General features: G+C 33.9%; 2 protein-coding genes across 4 annotated transcripts in view; both read right to left on the bottom strand.

Moving 5' to 3' along the window:
* Positions 1–20,665, bottom strand: part of LOC123268101 (neither inactivation nor afterpotential protein C-like) — a 599,151-nt gene that overhangs the window by 212,429 nt on the left and 366,057 nt on the right. The gene's annotated exons all lie outside the window — the stretch shown is intronic.
* LOC123268105 lies at positions 4,396–10,412 on the bottom strand. 2 transcript variants are annotated; one of them, XM_044732986.1, is made up of 3 exons: positions 10,271–10,412; positions 5,782–8,454; positions 4,396–4,883 (listed from the first exon to the last, which is right to left on the bottom strand). In XM_044732986.1, the coding sequence occupies exons 2-3, from the start codon at positions 6,023–6,025 to the stop codon at positions 4,642–4,644; spliced, it is 486 nt and encodes a 161-aa protein (XP_044588921.1). In that variant the 5' UTR covers positions 6,026–8,454; positions 10,271–10,412; the 3' UTR covers positions 4,396–4,641. Both variants share the same exon structure in this region; 1 of them encodes a protein (XP_044588921.1).

Below are 20,665 nucleotides of genomic sequence, written 5' to 3'. Positions count from 1 at the left end.
CGTCCAATCCCGGCGCTTTATTATTTCCTACCCGATTACAGGCCTCCAACAATTCTTCTTCAGTGACAGGTGGAATGTCGTCCAGTTCATCTTGCGTTGACTGATAATTGAGACTGTGTTGCTGTGGAAACAGCGCAGTGACGATTTTCTGAAGGAGTTGGGGACACGTAGGTGACGGCATTTGTTGTTTCTTCAAGTGCATCATGACGACCTTATACGGCCGACCCCACACGTCTTTGTCGACCTCGTATATGAGCTCTATCCAGCATCTTCCTTTGCTCTCTTTTATGGCCTTATTAAGTTCACGACGAGCTTTTTTGTACTCTGCGATTAGCACTGCAGAGTAAGGTCGTTGATAGCCACGCTTTGATATTCTTCTCTTTCGATGACACTCTTTACGGAGGTTGCTGATATGATCATTCCACCAGTGTACCGCAGGTCTTGAATTCATAACACGTTTGCGAGGCATACTGGCATCACAAGCTTGTGTTACTCGCATTATCAGGGCCTTAGTATGTTCTTCTGCACATCCAGTCTCTATCGGATCACTATCGAGGGCTGTTAGCAATACTTCTGGGTCAAGAGATTTCACCTTCCAACCGACGGTGTTAAATTGCTTGATAGGCCCCCGGAGGTTCTGGTCGTTTGACGTTTCCCAGAGTATCGCATGATGGTCACTGGCAGTGTAGATGTCCAGTACCTTCCAGTTAGTGTTACCTTTAGCAAGGCTGGTACTGACAAAAGTGACGTCTACAATCGAGCTTGCGTCACCTTTGGTGTAGGTCGGCGTGTCACCACTGTTGAGCAAGACTACATCTAGTGTAGAAAGAGCTTCTAGCAGCTCTCTTCCTCGTGCATTAGTCTGCTTACTGCCCCAGTCCACTTCTCAGGCGTTAAAGTCCCCGGCTATCGCCACTGGATGATGTTGCTTCGCGTCATCGGTCAGTCGATCCAAGAAGTCAGTGAACTCAGCAATTGAGAGGCTAGGTGGTGCGTAGCAGCTGTAAAAACGGATGCCATCAACTGATGCTGCTACAAAGTTAGCGCTGGCATTGGTAGCTACACTCTGGAAAGGGAGCTTACCACAAGCCCAGATCACAGCTTTCGTGGTGATATCCGTCTCCCAAGGTTGTCCAGCTAAATGTTTATATGGCTCCGATAAAAGCACAATGTCAAGCTTTAATTCCCGTACTGTCTGCATAAGCAGGTCATGCGCAGCTTCGCAGTGATTGATGTTAAGCTGCAGTATCCTCATGTTCGTTTATTTGTCAGCTTCTGGAGTGCTTCTTGGAAGACTGGACATCGGCCAGAACCAGACCAGTGAGCAGTGTCCTGAGAGCCAGGTTTTTCCGCACATAACGCACATTTCACTTTATTTTGGCATTGAGCAGCTTGATGACCTGTTTGCCCACATTTGATGCAAAGCCCAGATCAGTCGACTTCGCTTTTACATTGGGCAGTAGTGTGCCCAAAGTGCCAGCACTTATAGCATCGTAGTGGTGTCTTAATTGCTCTGACACGGCAATTTACCCAGCCAATCCTTATTTTGCCTGTCTTTCCAAGTATCTTCTGCACTATTGCTGCTGGCAATTGTACCGAAGCAGTTTGAGTACCTCTGTAGGCCGGACGAATTTTAATGACATCTTCAGGTATTTCGTAGTCATTTCCAGCTGCCTCTTGTAAGGCCTTCCGGACATCGTCTTTAGTTGTTTCGTCGTCAATGTCCCGGATTTCAAGCTGTTCCTCTGGGCCTTTACAGATGACTTGCGCTTCTTCTTTAAGGATGCTCTTGATGGTCTTCAGCAAAGCTTGTCCTTTGTCTGCGGTCTTTCTGGAAAGCGTAATGAGCATATTCCCATCATTCGTCTTTTGAACCTTGTCGTCGACGTCACGGGTCTGATCTGGTGGGACATCTTTTTTAATCCGACGCAGTATCTCGGCATATTTTGCCTTCTTAACGGGTCGAATAATTAAGGCATCTGGTTTGGTGAATTTTCGCGGTTTTTCCCGCTTAGGCTCCGGCCGAGATTTTTTCACCGGTTGTTTTGGTAACCGCTCTCTCGCTTGCTCCTCCTTCTCCTTCTTGGATTGGACCTTCTGCCATTCAGTCACCTCTTTTTTTCCGGCGTTCTGCACTGCTGTGTTTTTCGGAGGGCTTGGTTTCAGGTCCTTTTTCTTCACAACTTGGCAGATCGTTGGGTCGGGAGAAGATCGATCTTTTCTCTTAGTTGACTTGCTGCTAGTTCTGATTCTGTCTTCCGCGACTGATTCACTGTCACCTTCGGCTCCAGTGTCCATTGCTTCTTCATTTACGATAGTTGCTTGAATGCTTCTATCCGGTGTAGTGCGAGAAGTGCGTCGTACTGTTAAACACCATTCTCCATCAAGTTTCTTGAATCTCTAGAGGGCATTGGCTATGCTGGTCGTCTTGGTCTTAATCTCCTTGTGGATATTGACCTTAGATTGGATGAAGTCATTTAGCTCACTGGTCAGCTTTTCAAGGCGTTCAAACGCTTGCGACCGCTTCATTTCAGCGCTTGCTTCAATTGCTGCTTGTTGGGCATGAAGCCCGTTTTCACTATTGTTGTTTTCCTGAATTTTACTCATACTTTTAAATTCACCAGCGCATCGTACGGAGTGGAGCGGGTTGTCATAACTAGGAACGGGTGTACCCTCGGAGATAGTACTCCTACCCCTGTTCCCTGAGGCCTAGCCGACACTTAGCCAGCCTGGGTGTGTGTGTGTGTGTGTGTGTGTGTGTGTGTGTGTGTGTGTGTGTGTGTGTGTGTGTGAAAGTATTTGAACCGCTTATAACTTTTGAACGGCTTGACCGATTTCATCGCGGTTGGTGCCATTCAAAAGAGCTTGACTAAACTTAGATTTTGAAAACTATTTGGACCGATTTAGATCAATAAATTTTGAGAAATCTTAAAAAAACTGAAAAAAAAATTTTTTTTAAATGTGGTTTTTTTGGAATAACTTTTAAACGGCTTAAAGGTTCAATTCCAAAAACTAATCAGCTTATAACCTCAAAAAATCACGTTGATCGCCACCAGTCCGGTCAAAATCAGTTGATTCGTTCGAGAGATACCGTGAACGAAAGAAAACCGAAAAAAGTGTTTTTTTGGAATAACTCCAAAATTCCTAGCGCGATCAATTCAAAATTTGAAATTCTTTGTGAGGCTTGAAAAACTGCGTCGAATGCTTCTAACCACGTAAAAATCGGTTTATTCATTCAAAAGTTATTGCGGTTTAAAAATTCAAGAAATAGTGTCTTATCAAATCTCTATCAGACTTTTGAGCTCGAAGAGCTTTAAAGCATAGGAAAGCAATCTCTTCGAGCTCGGAGAGCTCAAAATAACCCATAAATTGTATTTTTGAGCTCGAAGAGCTCTAAAACGTCATTGGTGCAATTTGAAGCGCCTAAGTATGGAATTAGCGGGAAGTTGCAGGGATGGCCATCAGGGTCAACCGTTTTCCTAATTTTTATTTATATTTAATTATAAAATCTTAATTTTTAACTCTTTCAAGTACATATTTTTAATAAAAGATAAACTTAACTGAAAATTTCTTTGATTTTATGTATTTATTCTATAAGATCGACTTAAAATGATTATTTAACTAGATACTATTTTTCTACTCTCAAAATAGCTCAGTTTCAAATAAAATAACAATTACTCTTCTTCTTAATATTAATTATCAGCATTATTATTAGAATTGTTTTTGATAGACTAAGCAACATATTACATAGTAGATACTGCTAAAAATAGAATCATGACATATAGAAATTGTGAGTTATTTGATTTTGAATCATAACTTTTTAACTGTTGATCAACTTATTTTTTTTTTTATATGTATCAATCATTTATCTTAATCAATCAAATTTCTCAATTCATTCACGATCAAATAAAAACATAGTTAAAACCAAGCTTAAACGATGTTCTTAATAAGACTAATGTTCTTATAAATATTCGTAATTTAACAAATAAAAAAAAAATAAACTTAAATGAATTTTGAGAAATAAAATTTCCTTTTTTTTGAGATCAACTCTTAATAATTATTCAACGAAATATTCAACTTTCTACTTTTAAAGTCGTTATTTTTCAGATTTAATAACAATGTTAATTCGTTTGTATAAAATACTTATCTAATAATTGATTGAAATCATTTTTGAAATAACCAATCACGAACTTATGTAATAAATATAACTAAAAATTGACTCGTAATATGCATGAATTGCTAATTATTTAATCATTTATTGCAACTTTCTTATTGCTGATTTACAATAGCTTTTTTTTGTTTTGATCATTTACTGTAACTCATTAAATTTTTTTAATTATTTAAAACATGAATAAAATAAAAAATGAAAGAAAAAAAAATATAAATAAAGCTTAAGTAAGTATTTCTTGAAATCATATACGCATTTTGTTAGGTCAGCTTTAAATAATCACTTCATAATATATGAGAATTCTTATTCTCAAACCGGCATGAATTTATACGTTCAATAGTATAGTGGATTTTTTCTCAACATTTGTCTGAGAAAATTTAATGAAAATTTTTTTCAAAATAAACATACAAAAAAATACTTGATCACCATAACATAGAACATAAATTATAAGCTTAACCAATTTTTTTAGAAAGTTATTCATCTAGATTTTTTGTAGATGATTTTAAGCGTTCTCGTTTTCGAAGTTGATTATTAATATGTGCTCGCAATTGTTCTACAGTTCTTATTTTTAAAGCTGGATTATTATTAATAACATTTTGACATTTGGAGACAGATTGCACCTTTTTTAATAGTTCTAGTGTGCCAAATTCATTAACGACAGCAGCGTTTTCCTCATCAGTCCATTGATTTCGTATAATTTTACGTTTCTCAAGTTCTGAAAAAAAAAGTCATAGTATGCAATTTGAAGTTAAAATATCAATGGTTGAACTCAGAAACAGTTTTTTTACCTCATATAAATATGGCTATAGAAACAATACTGTTATTTTTGCATTTCATTTAATAAATTATCGCTTAATGTATCAAACAAATAATAAGTATTATAATAGTATTGAATACCCTGACCTTGCCCTCACGGTTTTGGAAATGCGGTAAAGATTCGTTATTTATACGATATAAATGCTTTATTTTCACCGTAATACTTCAGTTATTTTAGCCAGATTTTTTTGTCGAACAATTACGAAAAAATTACGAAATAAATTCATAACATTTACGGCAATACAATAGAAAATGTATTGACAGCATTTGAACCATAAATGTACCGCATATTTACTGTATATCGGAGGCACTAATGCAGCAAAAAACCGGAAAAGCAGATTCCTACTTTCCATTACCGGCAAAATACCAAAAATATGCTACTTTACTACTATTTTTTAATACCTTAAATTTTTTTTTAGTCCAGACCGGGATTCGAACTCGGATCATTTAGTTACGCGTCGAAGACTCTACCAGTTGAGCTATCAAAGACACTATTTGTACCTATTTACTCAGCCACCTAATAAGATTCACCGAGTAATAAACACAACTGTCCATTTTACGGTAGAAAGCATTATATCTTTAATTATATTAATATAAACGCAGCAAAATTGCAGTATATCTTTGGTACTTTTACCTTAGAAATACGATTTTAATATTTTAAAATTATAGTATAATGGTAAATTTATGGTAAACGCATTAACACCGTAAATTTACGGTATTTTAAAAACCGCAAAGGTGTCTATACCGCAGATATTTAAAAAATTAAAATACTAGTGGAAAGAAAAAAATAAACCTACCTTCGACATTTTCGGTGCGAGAGCTAATCTTTCTTTTCTTCTTACTCCTTTCATCAGTACTAGTACGTTGGCGCTTGTTTAACTGGTGAGATATTTTGACAGACACTTTTCTCTCGTTACTTTGTTCTAATTCTGGCTCTAAAATACAGTTTTCACTGTCCTCATCATATTCATCATTACTATCATCACTACTACTGCTACTTTCATACTTTTCTTCAGAGTTTTTATTCTTTCGACTAGACATCGCTGATTTCAATAACTTGCCAACAAGAGTGATTTCTGCAACTGGTACATCTACTCTGTAGATATTTTTATGGATCTCCTAATGGTGACCCATAAAATTGGCCAACCGGTCTACATCCATATCATCTAAGCCAATCATGGCGGTACACGTAGCAACGTGCTTACGTAGTTTTGTCGCCCTCAGTCGTTCTGGATATTGAGCACCACATTCTTCAGCATATTTCCGTAACAGAGGATAAATTCTAATGTACGGTTTATGGAAAGAGTTGGAAGTTGCCCGACAAAAAACATAATTATTATTTTTTTTGACTCCAGCTTGAATACGATACTTATTAATTGCTTTAATACACTTTACGACAAAGCGGTGAAGCAACACAGGAATTGGCCGACCGCGTGTACCTCGCGTTATAATCCGAGTGAACTTTTCGGCCAATTTTTTTGATTCACTCGATAATTTCTCAAAAATGTCGGGGTTAATCTCTCTGTTTATTTTGATTGGTTTTTTCACATCATCTAGTACCATCATTTCAACATCAACTGATCTGCGCCGGTTAAATATTTGGACGAATACTGCTGTGTAGTTAACTAAGGATTCCTAAGTTAATAAATGAAATGATTCCTTAAGATTGCTTAAGCAATCCAAGCATTTTTGTTTCAAATAATCATACAAAAGTTTGATGTCTTCTTTTTCAGGAAGTTCTTCCTCATTGTTCCTGCGTAAAGTCTGTTGGTCTTGGACAGCTTTTTTATTTATAAGGGTTGGAACTTCTTCAGTCCAAAGTTCTATAAAATTATCTACTTTTTTTTTCAGATGATCATTTTCATTTTTTATGCATTCTGAACGGAATTTCAATGCAATCTTTTTGATGGATGTAGTTAGTCGTGTTGCATTTGACGGTGTTATAAACTTAGATTTTTTTTTATCCCATTTCGCAACTTTTTTCACTGCTCTGATAGCTGTTTCAACATGTTTCGGTCTTAACAATGAAGAATAATCTTTGATACTACTATCAATTTTTTCGGCAGCAATTAAAAGCTTAGCAAGATATCTTAATTCTGCCCTAATCATATCATACTCTCTTTTGTGTGAATATTTGTCGCAAAGCTTATTTCCATACAAGATGAGAAATTCATCAAACGCAATCGTTTCTTTCAAAATTCCGTCTTTAAATACAGGAAAGATATCTCGACGCAGTACATCGTTAGCGCGTGAATGTATAAAATTTGCCTTGCGTTGTCCTTTTTTTAAGATTTCACGTTCACCTTTTTTGTGATTTTCATCGCATTTGACGAAACGCATCCTAATTGTAGCTTTAGAATACCAATCTTTACATTTAGCGCAGCATACATAATCACTAGCTTTTTTTTTAAATTTTTTTCCTCTCTGGCGTTGCCGAGCAGTCATGAGAATTCCGGTGTTAAATTCTTTACTTGTGTTGTGTAGATAACGTCCTTCTTTCCGAATGATAGCAATTAGTTGAGCTCGTCGTTTGTTTTTCTTATCATACGATATGAATTGTTGAACTGCTGGATTATCTTTATGTTTCAATTCTAAATGCCGAGCAAATTTAGTTTGTACAGAATGGCAATACGGGCAAAAATAACTTTTTACTCTGAATTTTTTTTGTTTGGTTTTCGAAGTCAAAATTTTTAAATTTCTCGGATCCACAGTTGCAGGTTCATTAATTGTTGAGGCATCTTGGCTTTCACACTCAGTTAATAAAGATTCACAATTTTTATCATTTTTAGAGGAGTTAATATTTTCACCACTAAAGCTCGCATCTTGACTGTAATCAGGATCATTTTGGGAGTTCTCTATTAAGCTACTCGCTTCAGTATTTTTTTCAAATGTTAGTTGCTCAGAAATTTGTTCACTATCAGGATTGATGGAATTTTCATGTAAAGTTTCGAAAGGTGAAGTTAAATTTTGAGAGTCATCTATATTAGGTGACATTTGAATTTTTTTAGATTTTAAAATTTCGGCGCTACTAATCTTATCATGTGAAATACAAGAGTTAGATTGATTAGAATTATTTAACCACTTATCTCCAATCACATTAGTGACTTTTTCAGCAATCCTAGACATTTCACTTGTGACACTGCTTTCAAGATCACTTGAAAGACAAAACTTATTTTTGGGAGTTGAGGAAAGAAGATCAGAAACCACGTGATACACATTTGTTTGCTTATTGTTGTTATCATTATTGTTAGGTACTTGTATTTAAGAAAGGTTTATATCAATTGCTGGTGTTAATTTTTTATCGACGGCTGTTGATGTTGTTGCTGAGTTTAATGTATTTCCAGTATGACTATGATTGTAGTTGCGTTTTGATATTTTTACCACTTTATTTTTTAATATTTCACATTTTCTAATAGATATTTTTGGTGATATTAGTTTCTTTCTAAATGTATTTAATTCTTCTTGCGTTTCTAAAACAGAAAGTATTTTTTTAAATATTTTTGACAATGGAAAAAAAAAATAAGCCTACACTGATAGAAAAACAATCTTGATTCAAGAAACTTTTTTTCTTCAAAACTTGAACTCTTGAAACTAGATAAGGTAAGAGCCTCAATTATTGACGGGGGTCTAAATATTGACACCCTAAATTATTTTTAAATATATTAAATTATCTGTAATAAGAATAACGATCAAATAATTTTTATTAAATTCTAATTAATTAAAAAATTGAAAAAAATCACTTTCAGTTCAAAATATTAAATATTAATAATTTAAAAAAAAATAAAGTTAACACCAGTTCATCAAATCTGCTTACGAGCGTCTATTTTCTTAACAACTTTGGTTAGAAAAGCATTTTTTTTAACTGCCGAGTTTAAATTAATTTTTTGATGTAATTATATGATCTAATTTTTTTTTTTAATTATCATCATATGAAATATTTATAAAATTAAATAATCAAAATTAATTGTGTGCTTTATAATATTTAAATAATGGGAGTCAATAACTAGTTCATAATTTTCATGGTGAATCCCATATTGACAGCCAGCCAACAGCGCTATGACGCCTTTTTTTATAAAATACGTTACGCGATTATGTTCAAGGCTTTTAACTGTCAAATAAATCGGCGTGTTTTGGTGTTAAATAAGTTTTAAAATAAGTTTTTGAATAAATTGTTATATTTTTAATAATAATTAATCATTCATGGAAATTATTATTAATTAACTTTAACAATAATGATTACTTTATATCAAGTTTTTGATAAATAACAATATAACCAAATAATTTGATGCATGCGCAGTAGGGGCGTCAATAATTGGGGTTACGGTACGTCAATATTTAGATCAATCAGTTTTTTAACCCGTCAATAATTGGTGTATCCAGATCATCTATTTAATTATTTGAAATTAATTAGTAAATATTACTAATTATCATTTTAAAAAAAGAAATTGATTAGTTAAAACATTATTTAAGACATTACCACGAACAAAATTCAACCATATTTATATTTGATTGCTTAAAAAAAATGAAATCATAACTTCATCTCTTATAGCGTCAATAATTGGGGCTTTTACCTTATAGATATATTTCTTTCAAGAATTTTTGTCTCTTGGTTCAAGGTAGGCGAGAACATCGATTCAAGATGTTACCGACTTGTGTTAAGAATGACTTTTTTTTTGAGTCATTAATTAATTTACTTATTTCGAAGAAATAATTTTTATTCAGTATATCAATAAAAGACTATTTACCCTGGTTAAAAATATTGATTGAAGAGGATTAAAAATGATGAAATTTGAATACTTTTGAATACTTTCAATTCTTTTTCATCTATATATAGATATACAGTTTACATAGGGTGACTGATTCCCAATACTTCTCAATCAATATTTTTAATCAGGGTAGTGTTTGAAATATACTTTGATAAATTATTTCAAGTTTTTTTAACGATAATGTTATTTTGATTGAAAAACTTAAATGTATCGATTGAAGATAATATAACTCTTAAGTCAAGAAAATCTAAATCGAGACAAGAAATTCTTAAAGCAAAATAATCATTTATCTTCCAAAATATATTCTTAGATCAAGAAAATATCTCTTGACTCAACATAAATTTTCTATCAGTGTATGTCTAATTCGAGATTGTCAATATTCTTACTAAAATTTTAATAAAATAATTTAATTAAACACAAAGAATACAAGTAAGACATAACATCGGACAGAAAAAAAAGCACAAGTAAACTATCAAATTTTTAAATATCAGAGTTTATACGTAACAGAAATTGAACTTACTAGCTGTTAAGATAAACCGGCCTTTTAATTTTTTTCCTCCTGCATATTTTACGACACAAGTATCAGTATCATCCAAAGAGATAACATTATTTGCTGGAACAATATCGTAAGAATTGTTGGCTAGCTCTACTAAGGAATACATCTTAGCTATAAGACAAAAAACAAAAATTGTTATTCTACAAAAACAGTGCACAGTACTGTTCACGAATTCTTTCCATTTAGTCTAAAATAAACTTTAAGATTTACGTCATAACCTCAAGTAAGCAACTAAACTGTACTTCAAATTCGTGGAATTTCTTATTTGTCGCTAGTAAAAGATGAGTTATAATAAATTATGCCTCATTAATTCTAAAATATGCAAAACTTCATATATATTTTAAATTTACTTTCAATAAATCGAAAATAGTATGAGAAAATGTTAAAACTATTGTTAAAAATAAAAATTTTCGTCAACATAAATTTTTAACTTCCCGCTAAAAATCTCAGATTTTCAAAAATCGGGAAGTTATTGTTTTCACCCCGTTTTGCAAAAATCGAGTTTTCATCAGATCTCGACGTTTGAAGGTCACAGGAAGCTTCCCTGACTATCCCCGCGAGGTTGTCACTATGTCTGTATGTATGTGTGTGTGTGTGTGTGTGTGTGTGTGTGTGTGTGTGTGTGTGTGTGTGTGTGTGTGTGTGTGTGTGTGTGTGTGTGTGTGTGTAAGTATGTGAATCACTTATAACTTTTGAACGGTTGAACCGATCGCGGTTGGTGCCATTCGAAAGGGCTTTGCCAAACTTAGATTTCCTGAGAATTTGAACCGATTCGGACCGATAGATTTTGAGAAATTTTGAAAAATCTCAAAAAAAATTAGAAAAAAATCATTTTTGAAAGTGGTTTTTTTGGAATATCTTTTAAACGGCTCGATCGATTAATTTCAAAAACTAATCAGCTCTTAACGTCAAAAAACCACGCCGATCGGCGCTATCCGGTCAAAATCGGTTGATTCGTTCGAGAGATAGCGTGAACGAAATAAAACCGAAAAAAAACCGAAAAAACTGTTTTTTTCACATAACTTCGTCATTTCTTCTCGGATCGTTTTTGATGATAAAGAATAATTTCAGAGGTTAAAAAACTGCGTCGATTGCTGCCAAAAACGTGGAAATCGGTTGATTAGTTCGAGAGATATCCTCGACGAAATATTTGGAAATAAGGATTTTTTCAACATAACTTCGACATTTTTTGGAATAACTTTCAAACAGCTCTACCGATCGATTCCAAAAACTAATCAGCTCTTAACATCATAAAACCACGTCGATTGCCACCAAGCTGGTCAAAATCGGTTGATTCGTTCGAGAGATATCGTGAACGAAAGAAAACCGAAAAAAGTGTTTTTTCAGAGTTACTCCGAAATTTCTAATTTGACCAATTGAAACTTAGAAATTATTTATAAGGCTTAAAAAACTACGTAGAATGCCGCCAACCGCGTAAAAATCGGTTCATTCATTCAAAAGTTATTGCGGTATGAACATTCAAAAAATAGTGTTCCATGAAACTTCTATCAGACTTTTGAGCTCAAAGAGCTCAAAAACATAGAAAAGGTATCTTTTTGATCTCGAAGAGCTTAAAACAACACACAGATTGTACTTTTGAGCTCGAAGAGCTCAAAAAAGCGGCCAGGTATTAACGGATTTAGCGGGAAGTTGCAGGGATGGCCTTTAGGGTCAACCGTTTTCCTAATTTTTTTACGATTGAAACACATATAAATTTTATTGTATATCAATAAAAGTTTTCAAAACTATTCTTTTCACTATGAATGGTAAATAATCTATAGAGTAATTAAATTAATAAATTATTTATTAATTGACAATTAATTCTATCAACATTAAACAAACGCTTCCGTATGTACTCATGAAATTTGCCTCGATTATTAAAGAAATCCTTCACCAGGTTAGAGAAATCCAAAATATATTAAAAAATTTACCTATCTTCATAAAAGAACATGAGTAGATTCTTTTTAAGATGTATATTTATAATAATTATAAGTATATTTATAATAATTAATTACTACTGAGAATGATCAAAAATTCACAAAATTGGCTTTGTTTGATGAAATCCGCAATTATTACGCAGTAATAATCGGAATTCATTTAAGGTGTTATTCGCAATGTCTTCGATAAAATATACGTTAATAGAGGTATCAAAAATTCTACTAACAGTTCAAAGTAATTTTGCTTATAGGAAAGTATTGGGCGCGACATCTACCGGAATTCATGGAGAACTTTTACTTCGGATCATCACCACTTTACCGTATGTTTTCAGGTTCTCATGAAAATATAAAATTAATTTTAAATTTAAATTTATAAATCAATAAAAATATCAGAAATTACACTGTATTGGTGTAAAATAATTTTATCCATACGGAAGTCATATTTTTTCGCTATAGATGTAATTTCTTGGAGATAAAAATTATTTAGAAAAATTTTCTAGTTATTTGTTGTTTTCATAGTCAACTCTTGTAAAAGTAAAATTTTTGAAAAATTTTTTTCCGGCAATTTTCAATTTTCAGGTGTAAATACATCAATTTTGGGAGGACAAGTCAACTTAAAGAAAAAAAATTAAAATAACAGTTGACCCTATAGGCCATCCCGGCAACTTCTCGCGAATTTCACATTTACGCGCTCAAAATTGCACTTTATAACATTTTTCGTATTCATAAAATACTTGTACATTTTTAACTTAAAATTTGAACTTTTCCCGTGCAATATTAAAAAGTCATACATGAGTTAATTATTGCAGGCAAATTTATTATCATATAAAAGGTTGTTTATATCGTAATATTTTTTTTATTAAAAAAATGTTATAATTTTCTGTGTAAATGTAAGAAATCTATAATTTTCATCGATAATTTAGTTTATCAATTTAAATCGGAGGCGTTGACGAGGATTAGTAACTTTAAATTTTTTAATGCTACTAGCTACTATGAGAAAAGAAAACTTTAATTTTTTTATTAAGAATTGAGCTTTAAAATCAAAGAACGAACGACCTTTCATATGATTAAAGCTTTGCCTGCAAAAAATTCATTTATTTAAGAATTTTTAATATTGCGCAGGAAAAGTTCAAATTTTAAGTTAAAATGTACAAGTATTTTATGAATACAAAAAATTTTATAGAATAAATTATCATACAACCATCCATGTGTATGTTTAAAAAAAAGTTTTTTAATTATATTCCATTTATTAACCAGTCTAAATACACAACAGACTAAACGTTGTTTGAGTTCTACTTCCTTCGAATAAACCAGCTGTTTAGTGTCTGGGGAATCTTCATTGAAGAGAGTGTACATTCTATAATCTCATGGTTGTTGCCTGTAGATGGCACTGTCATTCAATTGAGCGGGTTTTAAATAATCTTAAATCTCTTGATAATACGTAACATAAGTATGCGTTTGATACATTGTGTCATTTACTAACAACAATATCATAAATAGTTTGGAAAATCCAAAAGAGCACGCCTCATAATCTCATTATTTACAATAAAATTGATTAAAATAAAATATAAAAAGCAAAATAATAAAAAACAGAAAACATTGCTATGGTTTAGTGGCGCCATAACTGCAAGGTAATGAAAAAAAATACTATAATAAAATGTATAGATAGAAATACAAAAAATTCACAGTCATATATTAGTTTTTTATAGATAATAACTTAACGACAGTGAATTGAACGCTCATATCAACTAAGAAATTCTGTCGTGTGTTACTTTAGATAATGAAAAAAAAATTATTCCGGTACGATCATTGTTTCGACCAATTTCCCTGCCACATACACTCATTCATACACGGACATCCAAAAAACATTATGTTTAATGTTATTATTGATTATGTTAAACAAAAAAATTGTTATTGAAACATATTTTATGTGCCTGAAAAATGATTTGACTTGGCATAAGTGTACTCATTTTAACCTGTAAGTGCGATATAAATAACAAAAAATCAATTTCAGTTTCGAGAAAACTGCTTTTTTCGAAATGTTGAGAGTAGAGCATAACCTCAACGCTTCGCTTATGAGGCGTGCAATAACAATAAATAATATTGGTAATCATAATAACAACAACAATAATAGTCATTATAATACTGAAAGTAATAATATCGGTAATTACAAATTGATGTTAAAAATAATAGCAATAATAATTTTTATCATTATCATTATTATTACTGTGGATCGACGTGGTTTTTTAATGTTGAGAGCTGATGAGTTTTTGGAATTGATCGGTAAAGCCGTTTAAAAGTTATTCCAAAAAAACAACTTTTGCAAAAATTTTTTTTTTATTTTTTTTGCGATTTCTCAAAATCTACCGGTCCGAATTTTTTCAAAGTATATACGAAATTTGAGTTTGGTCAAGACCTTTCGAATGGCACCAACCGCGATCAAATCGATCAAGCCATTCAAAAGTTATAAGAGGTTTACATACATCCACATCACACACACACACACACACACACACACACACACACACACACACACACACACACACACACACACACACACACACACACACAACGATGGCAATCGCAGTGGGACGCCGCGACAACAGGAAGATGGACACACCGTCTCATACCGAAAATCGACGTTTGGATAAACCGGAGTCATGGCGAGGTCAATTACTATCTGACGCAGATGTTGTCAGGACATGGATGTTTTCGGACGTATCTTCACCGCTTCAAGCATAATGATTCACCGGAGTGCCCGTCCTGCCCAGGAATCAATGAAGACGCGGAGCACGTTTTCTTTGAGTGCCCACGATTTTACCCACAGCGCGATGAGCTGGAGATGATCCTGAAGAAGAAAATCCAACCAGAGACAATAGTAGAAGCAATGCTGTCATCAGAGGCTGCCTGGAACGCCGCAAACACGTTTGCAACAGAAGTCCTTATAGACTTGCGTTCCATCGAAAGAAAAAGAGCAAATGACAACAACTAGAAGAAAGGTAAAATAATACCTAGTTACCAGAAGGAAGAGCAGTCGCTATATCCTCCCGCCACGAAGTAATGCCTAACGGCGGTTTCCATGAGGGATTAGAGGAAAGAGGAAAGAGGTTTAGGGTTTAGTGGGTAGGGGCGTCAGCGTCGAGTTTTAGTATGACGCTGCGTCGAGTCGCCACATATCCAGGCCAAACAGCTACGCCTAGAATCCGTAAAAAGGATTCCCCCCCCCTGAGGGGAAAAAAAAAAACACACACACACACACACACACACATACAACATGCCTGAAGGAAGGGACTTTTCCCCAGAAGTGGAAACAGCAACGGCTAGTGTTACTTCCGAAAGGGAAAAAGCCGCCGGAAGAACCGTCATCCTACCGACCACTCTGCATGTTAGACACGGCTGGCAAGATATTCGAGCGCATAATTCATCAGAGAATAGAGGCTTTAGTCGATCCACTCCTAGCAGAGAACCAGTTTGGTTTCCGAAAAGGACGGTCAACTCTGGATGCTATCAAATTGGTTGTTGATATAGCCAAGGATGCAATCGCCGGAACGAGATGGAAGGGTGGGAAGAAGAAATACTGCTTGGTGGCTGCTTTGGACATCAAGAATGCCTTCAACTCCGCTAACTGGGACTGCGTTATGCGGGCTCTAGAAGAATAAAACATACCAGGATACCTTCGCAGAATAGTAGCGAGCTACTTCACGAACAGGCTCCTGAAATATGACACGACGAATGGTTCGGAAGTGTACGAAATCTCCGGAAGAGTGCCACAGGGATCAGTCTTAGGTCCTCTGCTATGGAACATCATGTATGATGGCCTCCTGAGAATAGCATTGCCTACGGGAGTCAAACTTGTAGCATATGCGGATGACTTAGCTGTCGTGATTGTCGCAAAGCACCTCGAAGAGATAGAAATGGCATTTGATATTACATTCAGACGAGTCAATTTGTGGATGGACATGATGAACTTGCAACTAGCCAAGCATAAAACCGAGGCAGTGCTCATCACTAGCAGAAAAACGGTATAGAATAGAAGAGAAGAGGTTTAGGGTTTAGTGAGTATGAGCGCTAGTGTCGAGTATTTGCATGACACTGCGTCGAGTCTCACATATCCAGGCGAAACATCTATGCCTGGAATCCGTGAAGAGGATTCCCCCCTCCTGGAATAAAAAAAAAAAAAAAAACACACACACACACATACACACACACACACACATGGAGAAAGGCTGGACCAGTATATCGACTGAGTGCCCTACGAGTAGCTAGCGCCTTCCACACAATATCAGAGGAAGCAGTGTGTGTTATTTCCGGTACTCTGCCTCTCAGAGTCCTAGCTGAGGAAAGACGGAACCTATATCAACGAAAAAGGTCAACCACACTGAGCCCTGAAGAACTTAGAAGGGAAGAACGGCAACACAGCATCGCAAGATGGCAACAAGACTGGAATGCTTCAGAGAAAGGTCGGTGGACGTACCGTCTCATACCTCGGATTGATGTGTGGTTCAGCCGGAGTCACGGTGAGATCAACTATTATTTAACGCAGATGTTGTCAGGACACGGATGTTACCGGAAATATCTCCACCGCTTTAAGCACGATGATACCCCAGAGTGCCCGTCCTGTCCAGGGGTCAATGAAGATGCGGAGCATGTATTTTTTGTGTATCCACGTTTCAACCAACAGCGCGATGAGTTGGGAAAGATTCTGAAAAAGAGAACCCAACCAGAGTCAATAGTAGAAGCAATGTTGTTGTCAGAAGCTGCCTGGAACGCCACAAGCACTTTTGCTACAAAAGTGCTTACCGAGTTGCGATCCAATGAGTGGAAAAGAGCGAAAGACAGGATCTAAAAGGAAAAAATAACATCTTAGCCACCAGAAGGAAGAGCGGCAGCTAATTCCTCCCCCCGCGAAGAAATGCCTTACGGCGGTACCATGGGGGATCAGAGGATAGAAGAGAAAGGGGTTTAGGGTTTAGTGGGTAGGGGCGTCAGCGTCGAGTTTTAGTATGACGCTGCGTCGAGTCGCCACATATCCAGGCCAATCAGCTATGCCTAGAATCCGTAAAAAGGATTCCCCCCCTAAAAAAAAAAAAAAAAAAAACACACACACTCACACAGACATAGTGACACCCTCGCGGGAATAGTCAGGGAAGCTTCCTATGAACCTCGAAACGTCGAGATTCGATGAAAACTCGATTTTCGTAAAATAGTATGAAAACAATAACTTCCCGATTTCTGAAAATCTTCGATTTTCTTAGCGGGAAGTTAAAAATGATAATTAAAGGAATTATTGATTTAAATTAAATAATCTGGAGCTCAATAACATAATAATAATAGTAATAATAATAATAAATATCATCATTACTATTATATTTATCATCAATTCAGTGTGACCATTAAAATTATTTTCAATATCATCTTTATTATTATTTTCTCTATTATTTAGTGTCATTATCATATTGATGTTAGTAAAGATCACAATTCGTAAACTTATAGATAATATTCGTATTATGTAAGGAAAATCATCGTTTCAAACTTCGCTCAATTCATAAGTAGTGCCATCTACAGGCAACAATCATCAAGACGTTTGTAGTATCTGTACATTGCTCGAACAGAATTACTCAGATCTTGAACATTTTCGAACGGACCTTGGCGCCAGATTCTACCGAATTTGTGGATTATATAAAATTTTTGGACTTATTTTTTTTCAGCTTTGTCATTAATCTTCAATGAAGGACCTCATGCTATATCAGAGCTTGATATTGCTTCGTTTAATTGTAATAAATACATTTTGATTGGCACTCAAATCGTATTTTCTTAATTTAGTCGGCCATATGTTTTATTTTTTAGTAAACACAATTCTCATAATGCAACCGACCCAACGTATGCATGCGTATCGACTTGTATGTAGTTTGGATAACTGCGTATTAGTGTGTCCGTTATTTCCCAAGTTGATTTTTTTTTCGCGATCGCCCCCTGGATTTTTAGTTCTTGACCTAAAAAAAAAATATCTTCCACAAATAAGCTCTTAATTATAAAATTGAACAGTGCCGAGGTCGAGTTACATTTCCCGTTTAAATAACATGGGAATTTGGAACTTTTTGCAATTATTTTTTTTTCTTAAAAAAAATTGTCAACACGATTATGATTGGTACATATTCTGATGAGAAATTGAATACTCTTCAAAAAAGTTCTCTTATAATTTTTTGATAAAATCATTCCTTTAGAAGTTATTTGTGGTTAAAGTTGTGTTTACAGTTATTATCATAGTTTTGCAGTTTTGCTATAAAGTTTTTTGTGTCATAATCATTTATTTTATCTATATAAATGTTCCAAAAATTTTATCAAAATGATTAATAGTTCCAGGAACTTTAACAATACGATGTATTGAATACATTTTTAATAATATTGCCGCTTATTTGTATTTTTTCTGTCTCTATTCACATTTATTTGTTGAGCAATTTTTGATCGCATTATGATAAGTATTTTTGTTTTCATCAATAATTTACACTAAATAATGTTATTGTTCTTATTTATGAGTTAAATTGTTGCTGTATTCTTGAGTTAATCGGAGCCCTTTTTCAGCTACATCGTTAACAATTGTAGATTATTAACAATGTCTAATCCTTCTAAATAATCGATATTGGTGGCTCATGTCTCAAAGTTAATCTCTTGAAATTTTTCATTTATGTTGAATCAAAAAAAAAATTTCATCGAATTTAAATAAATAATAATTAATTTATTTAATAAAGAAATCAATATCTTTTTTTGTGAATTGATAATTTCATTATCTGAATCAACTATATAGCGCTTAGGGCAATTCAAAATCAAAATTTTCATCACATTTTAATGATTTAAGGTAGATAGATCCTGCAAGACATATTTCAAGAAAATTATGAAATTTTTTTATTGAAAGATAATTATATTAATAATTCACCACCAAAATTTCAGATTAATTGAGCACATTGTTTTTGAGCAGTGAATTTTCGAAAACGCAACATTTACACGCAGAAGTATAGAAAGATGGTGAAGTTAGAATGAAATTATTTGCATCACTCGAATGGTATGGAAGATTTCAAACTAACTTTACCATTTCTCTATACCTCTGCTTATAAATGATGCAATTTCGAAAATTAATTACTCAAAAACGGTGTGGTAAATCAATCTGAAATTTTGGTAGTGAATTGTTAATATATTTATCTTTCGATAGAAAAAATTTCATAATTTTCTTGGAATATGCCTTGCAGAACCCAACTGGCTTAATCATTTCCCGGGAAAAAATGATCAGATCTGATCAGATATGAACAGGCGTGAGTCTTCAAGTCTGATCAGATATAAAAAATGACCGGGTCTAAATAGACCTGGCCAGGCATGTTCATGTCTGATCATATCTGTTCATGCCTGACTTGAATAGGTCTTAAAAAAAAAAAAAAGATTGGTGCCGACGGGGATTCGAAACATGTACGTTGCGCTCTTCAGACTGATACTTTACCTATTGACCCAATGACTTGCGAATCTAATTTTTTTTGTAAAGTACAAATGTTATTGAGATGAGTTTTATGAACGTGGATTTGGCGCAATTTTTTACAGTGAAACTGTTTTTGTTCGAATTTCATTTTTTTTTGTTAAGTGTCATTTTTTGCTCGCCTCTACATTACACTTGTAACTTAAAGAAATAAGTATGCTATGTTGTATCTAGTAAACCTTCTACCCTTGATTATATGTACAGTGTATGTAAAAGGAATGCCAAATCATTTAGCTGCTTTAAATAAGTGATCAAATAATCAAAAATATTAATTAAAAAAAAATAGTTATAGCCCTGCTTTTTACGCGCTTCTAAAATATGGCATTACAACTGAACATCATCATATCTGAAGGTGCCCATATTAATAGTGTAAATTTTAGAGCTCAAATCCTGATAAAAACATTAAAGTTTTTTTTTCTCATAGTAGCTAGTAACATTAAAAAATTTAAAGTTACTAATCCGCGTAAACGCTTCCGATTTAAATTGATAAACTAAATTATCGATGAAAATTATGCATTTTTTACATTTACAAAGAAAATTTTAGGCGCACAGTAGTCTATCGGATCCGGTCCTTGCTACCCAAAGCATTGGACCGGGTTCGAATCCGGCGTACACCAATGAATATTTTCAATATTTAAGTGTATTATTCTGCTCAGCCTAAGAAATACAAACGAGTTTCAATTTCAAAAGTTTACCCCCTACCGTAGTCGCTCATGACCTTAGTAGTTTATGCGACTTTAAACAAATTAAAAAAAAAAAAAACAAAAAAAGAAAATTTTAACATTTTTGTAATAAAAAAAATTTTTTAATTTAGATTTGATACTGCAATACACATAAATTAAACAAAAATAACAAATATTTGAGTAATAATAATGATAATGATAAGTATTATTATTGCTA

Source organism: Cotesia glomerata, linkage group LG6 (assembly GCF_020080835.1).
Source record: "Cotesia glomerata isolate CgM1 linkage group LG6, MPM_Cglom_v2.3, whole genome shotgun sequence".
NCBI classification, from domain to species: domain Eukaryota; kingdom Metazoa; phylum Arthropoda; class Insecta; order Hymenoptera; family Braconidae; genus Cotesia; species Cotesia glomerata.
Note: the sequence above shows the minus strand (reverse complement) of the source record. Positions and strands in the feature narration are given on the sequence as shown.

What these genes read in the sequence shown, in the direction of transcription:
- LOC123268105 (XM_044732986.1), bottom strand. Translation starts at nt 6,025, where the DNA reads ATGTCTAGTCGAAAGAATAAAAACTCTGAAGAAAAGTATGAAAGTAGC. An exon ending in TCGCACCGAAAATGTCGAAG is followed by an intron (nt 4,884 to 5,781) that starts GTAGGTTTATTT and finishes TTTTTTTTTCAG; the next exon opens with AACTTGAGAAACGTAAAATT.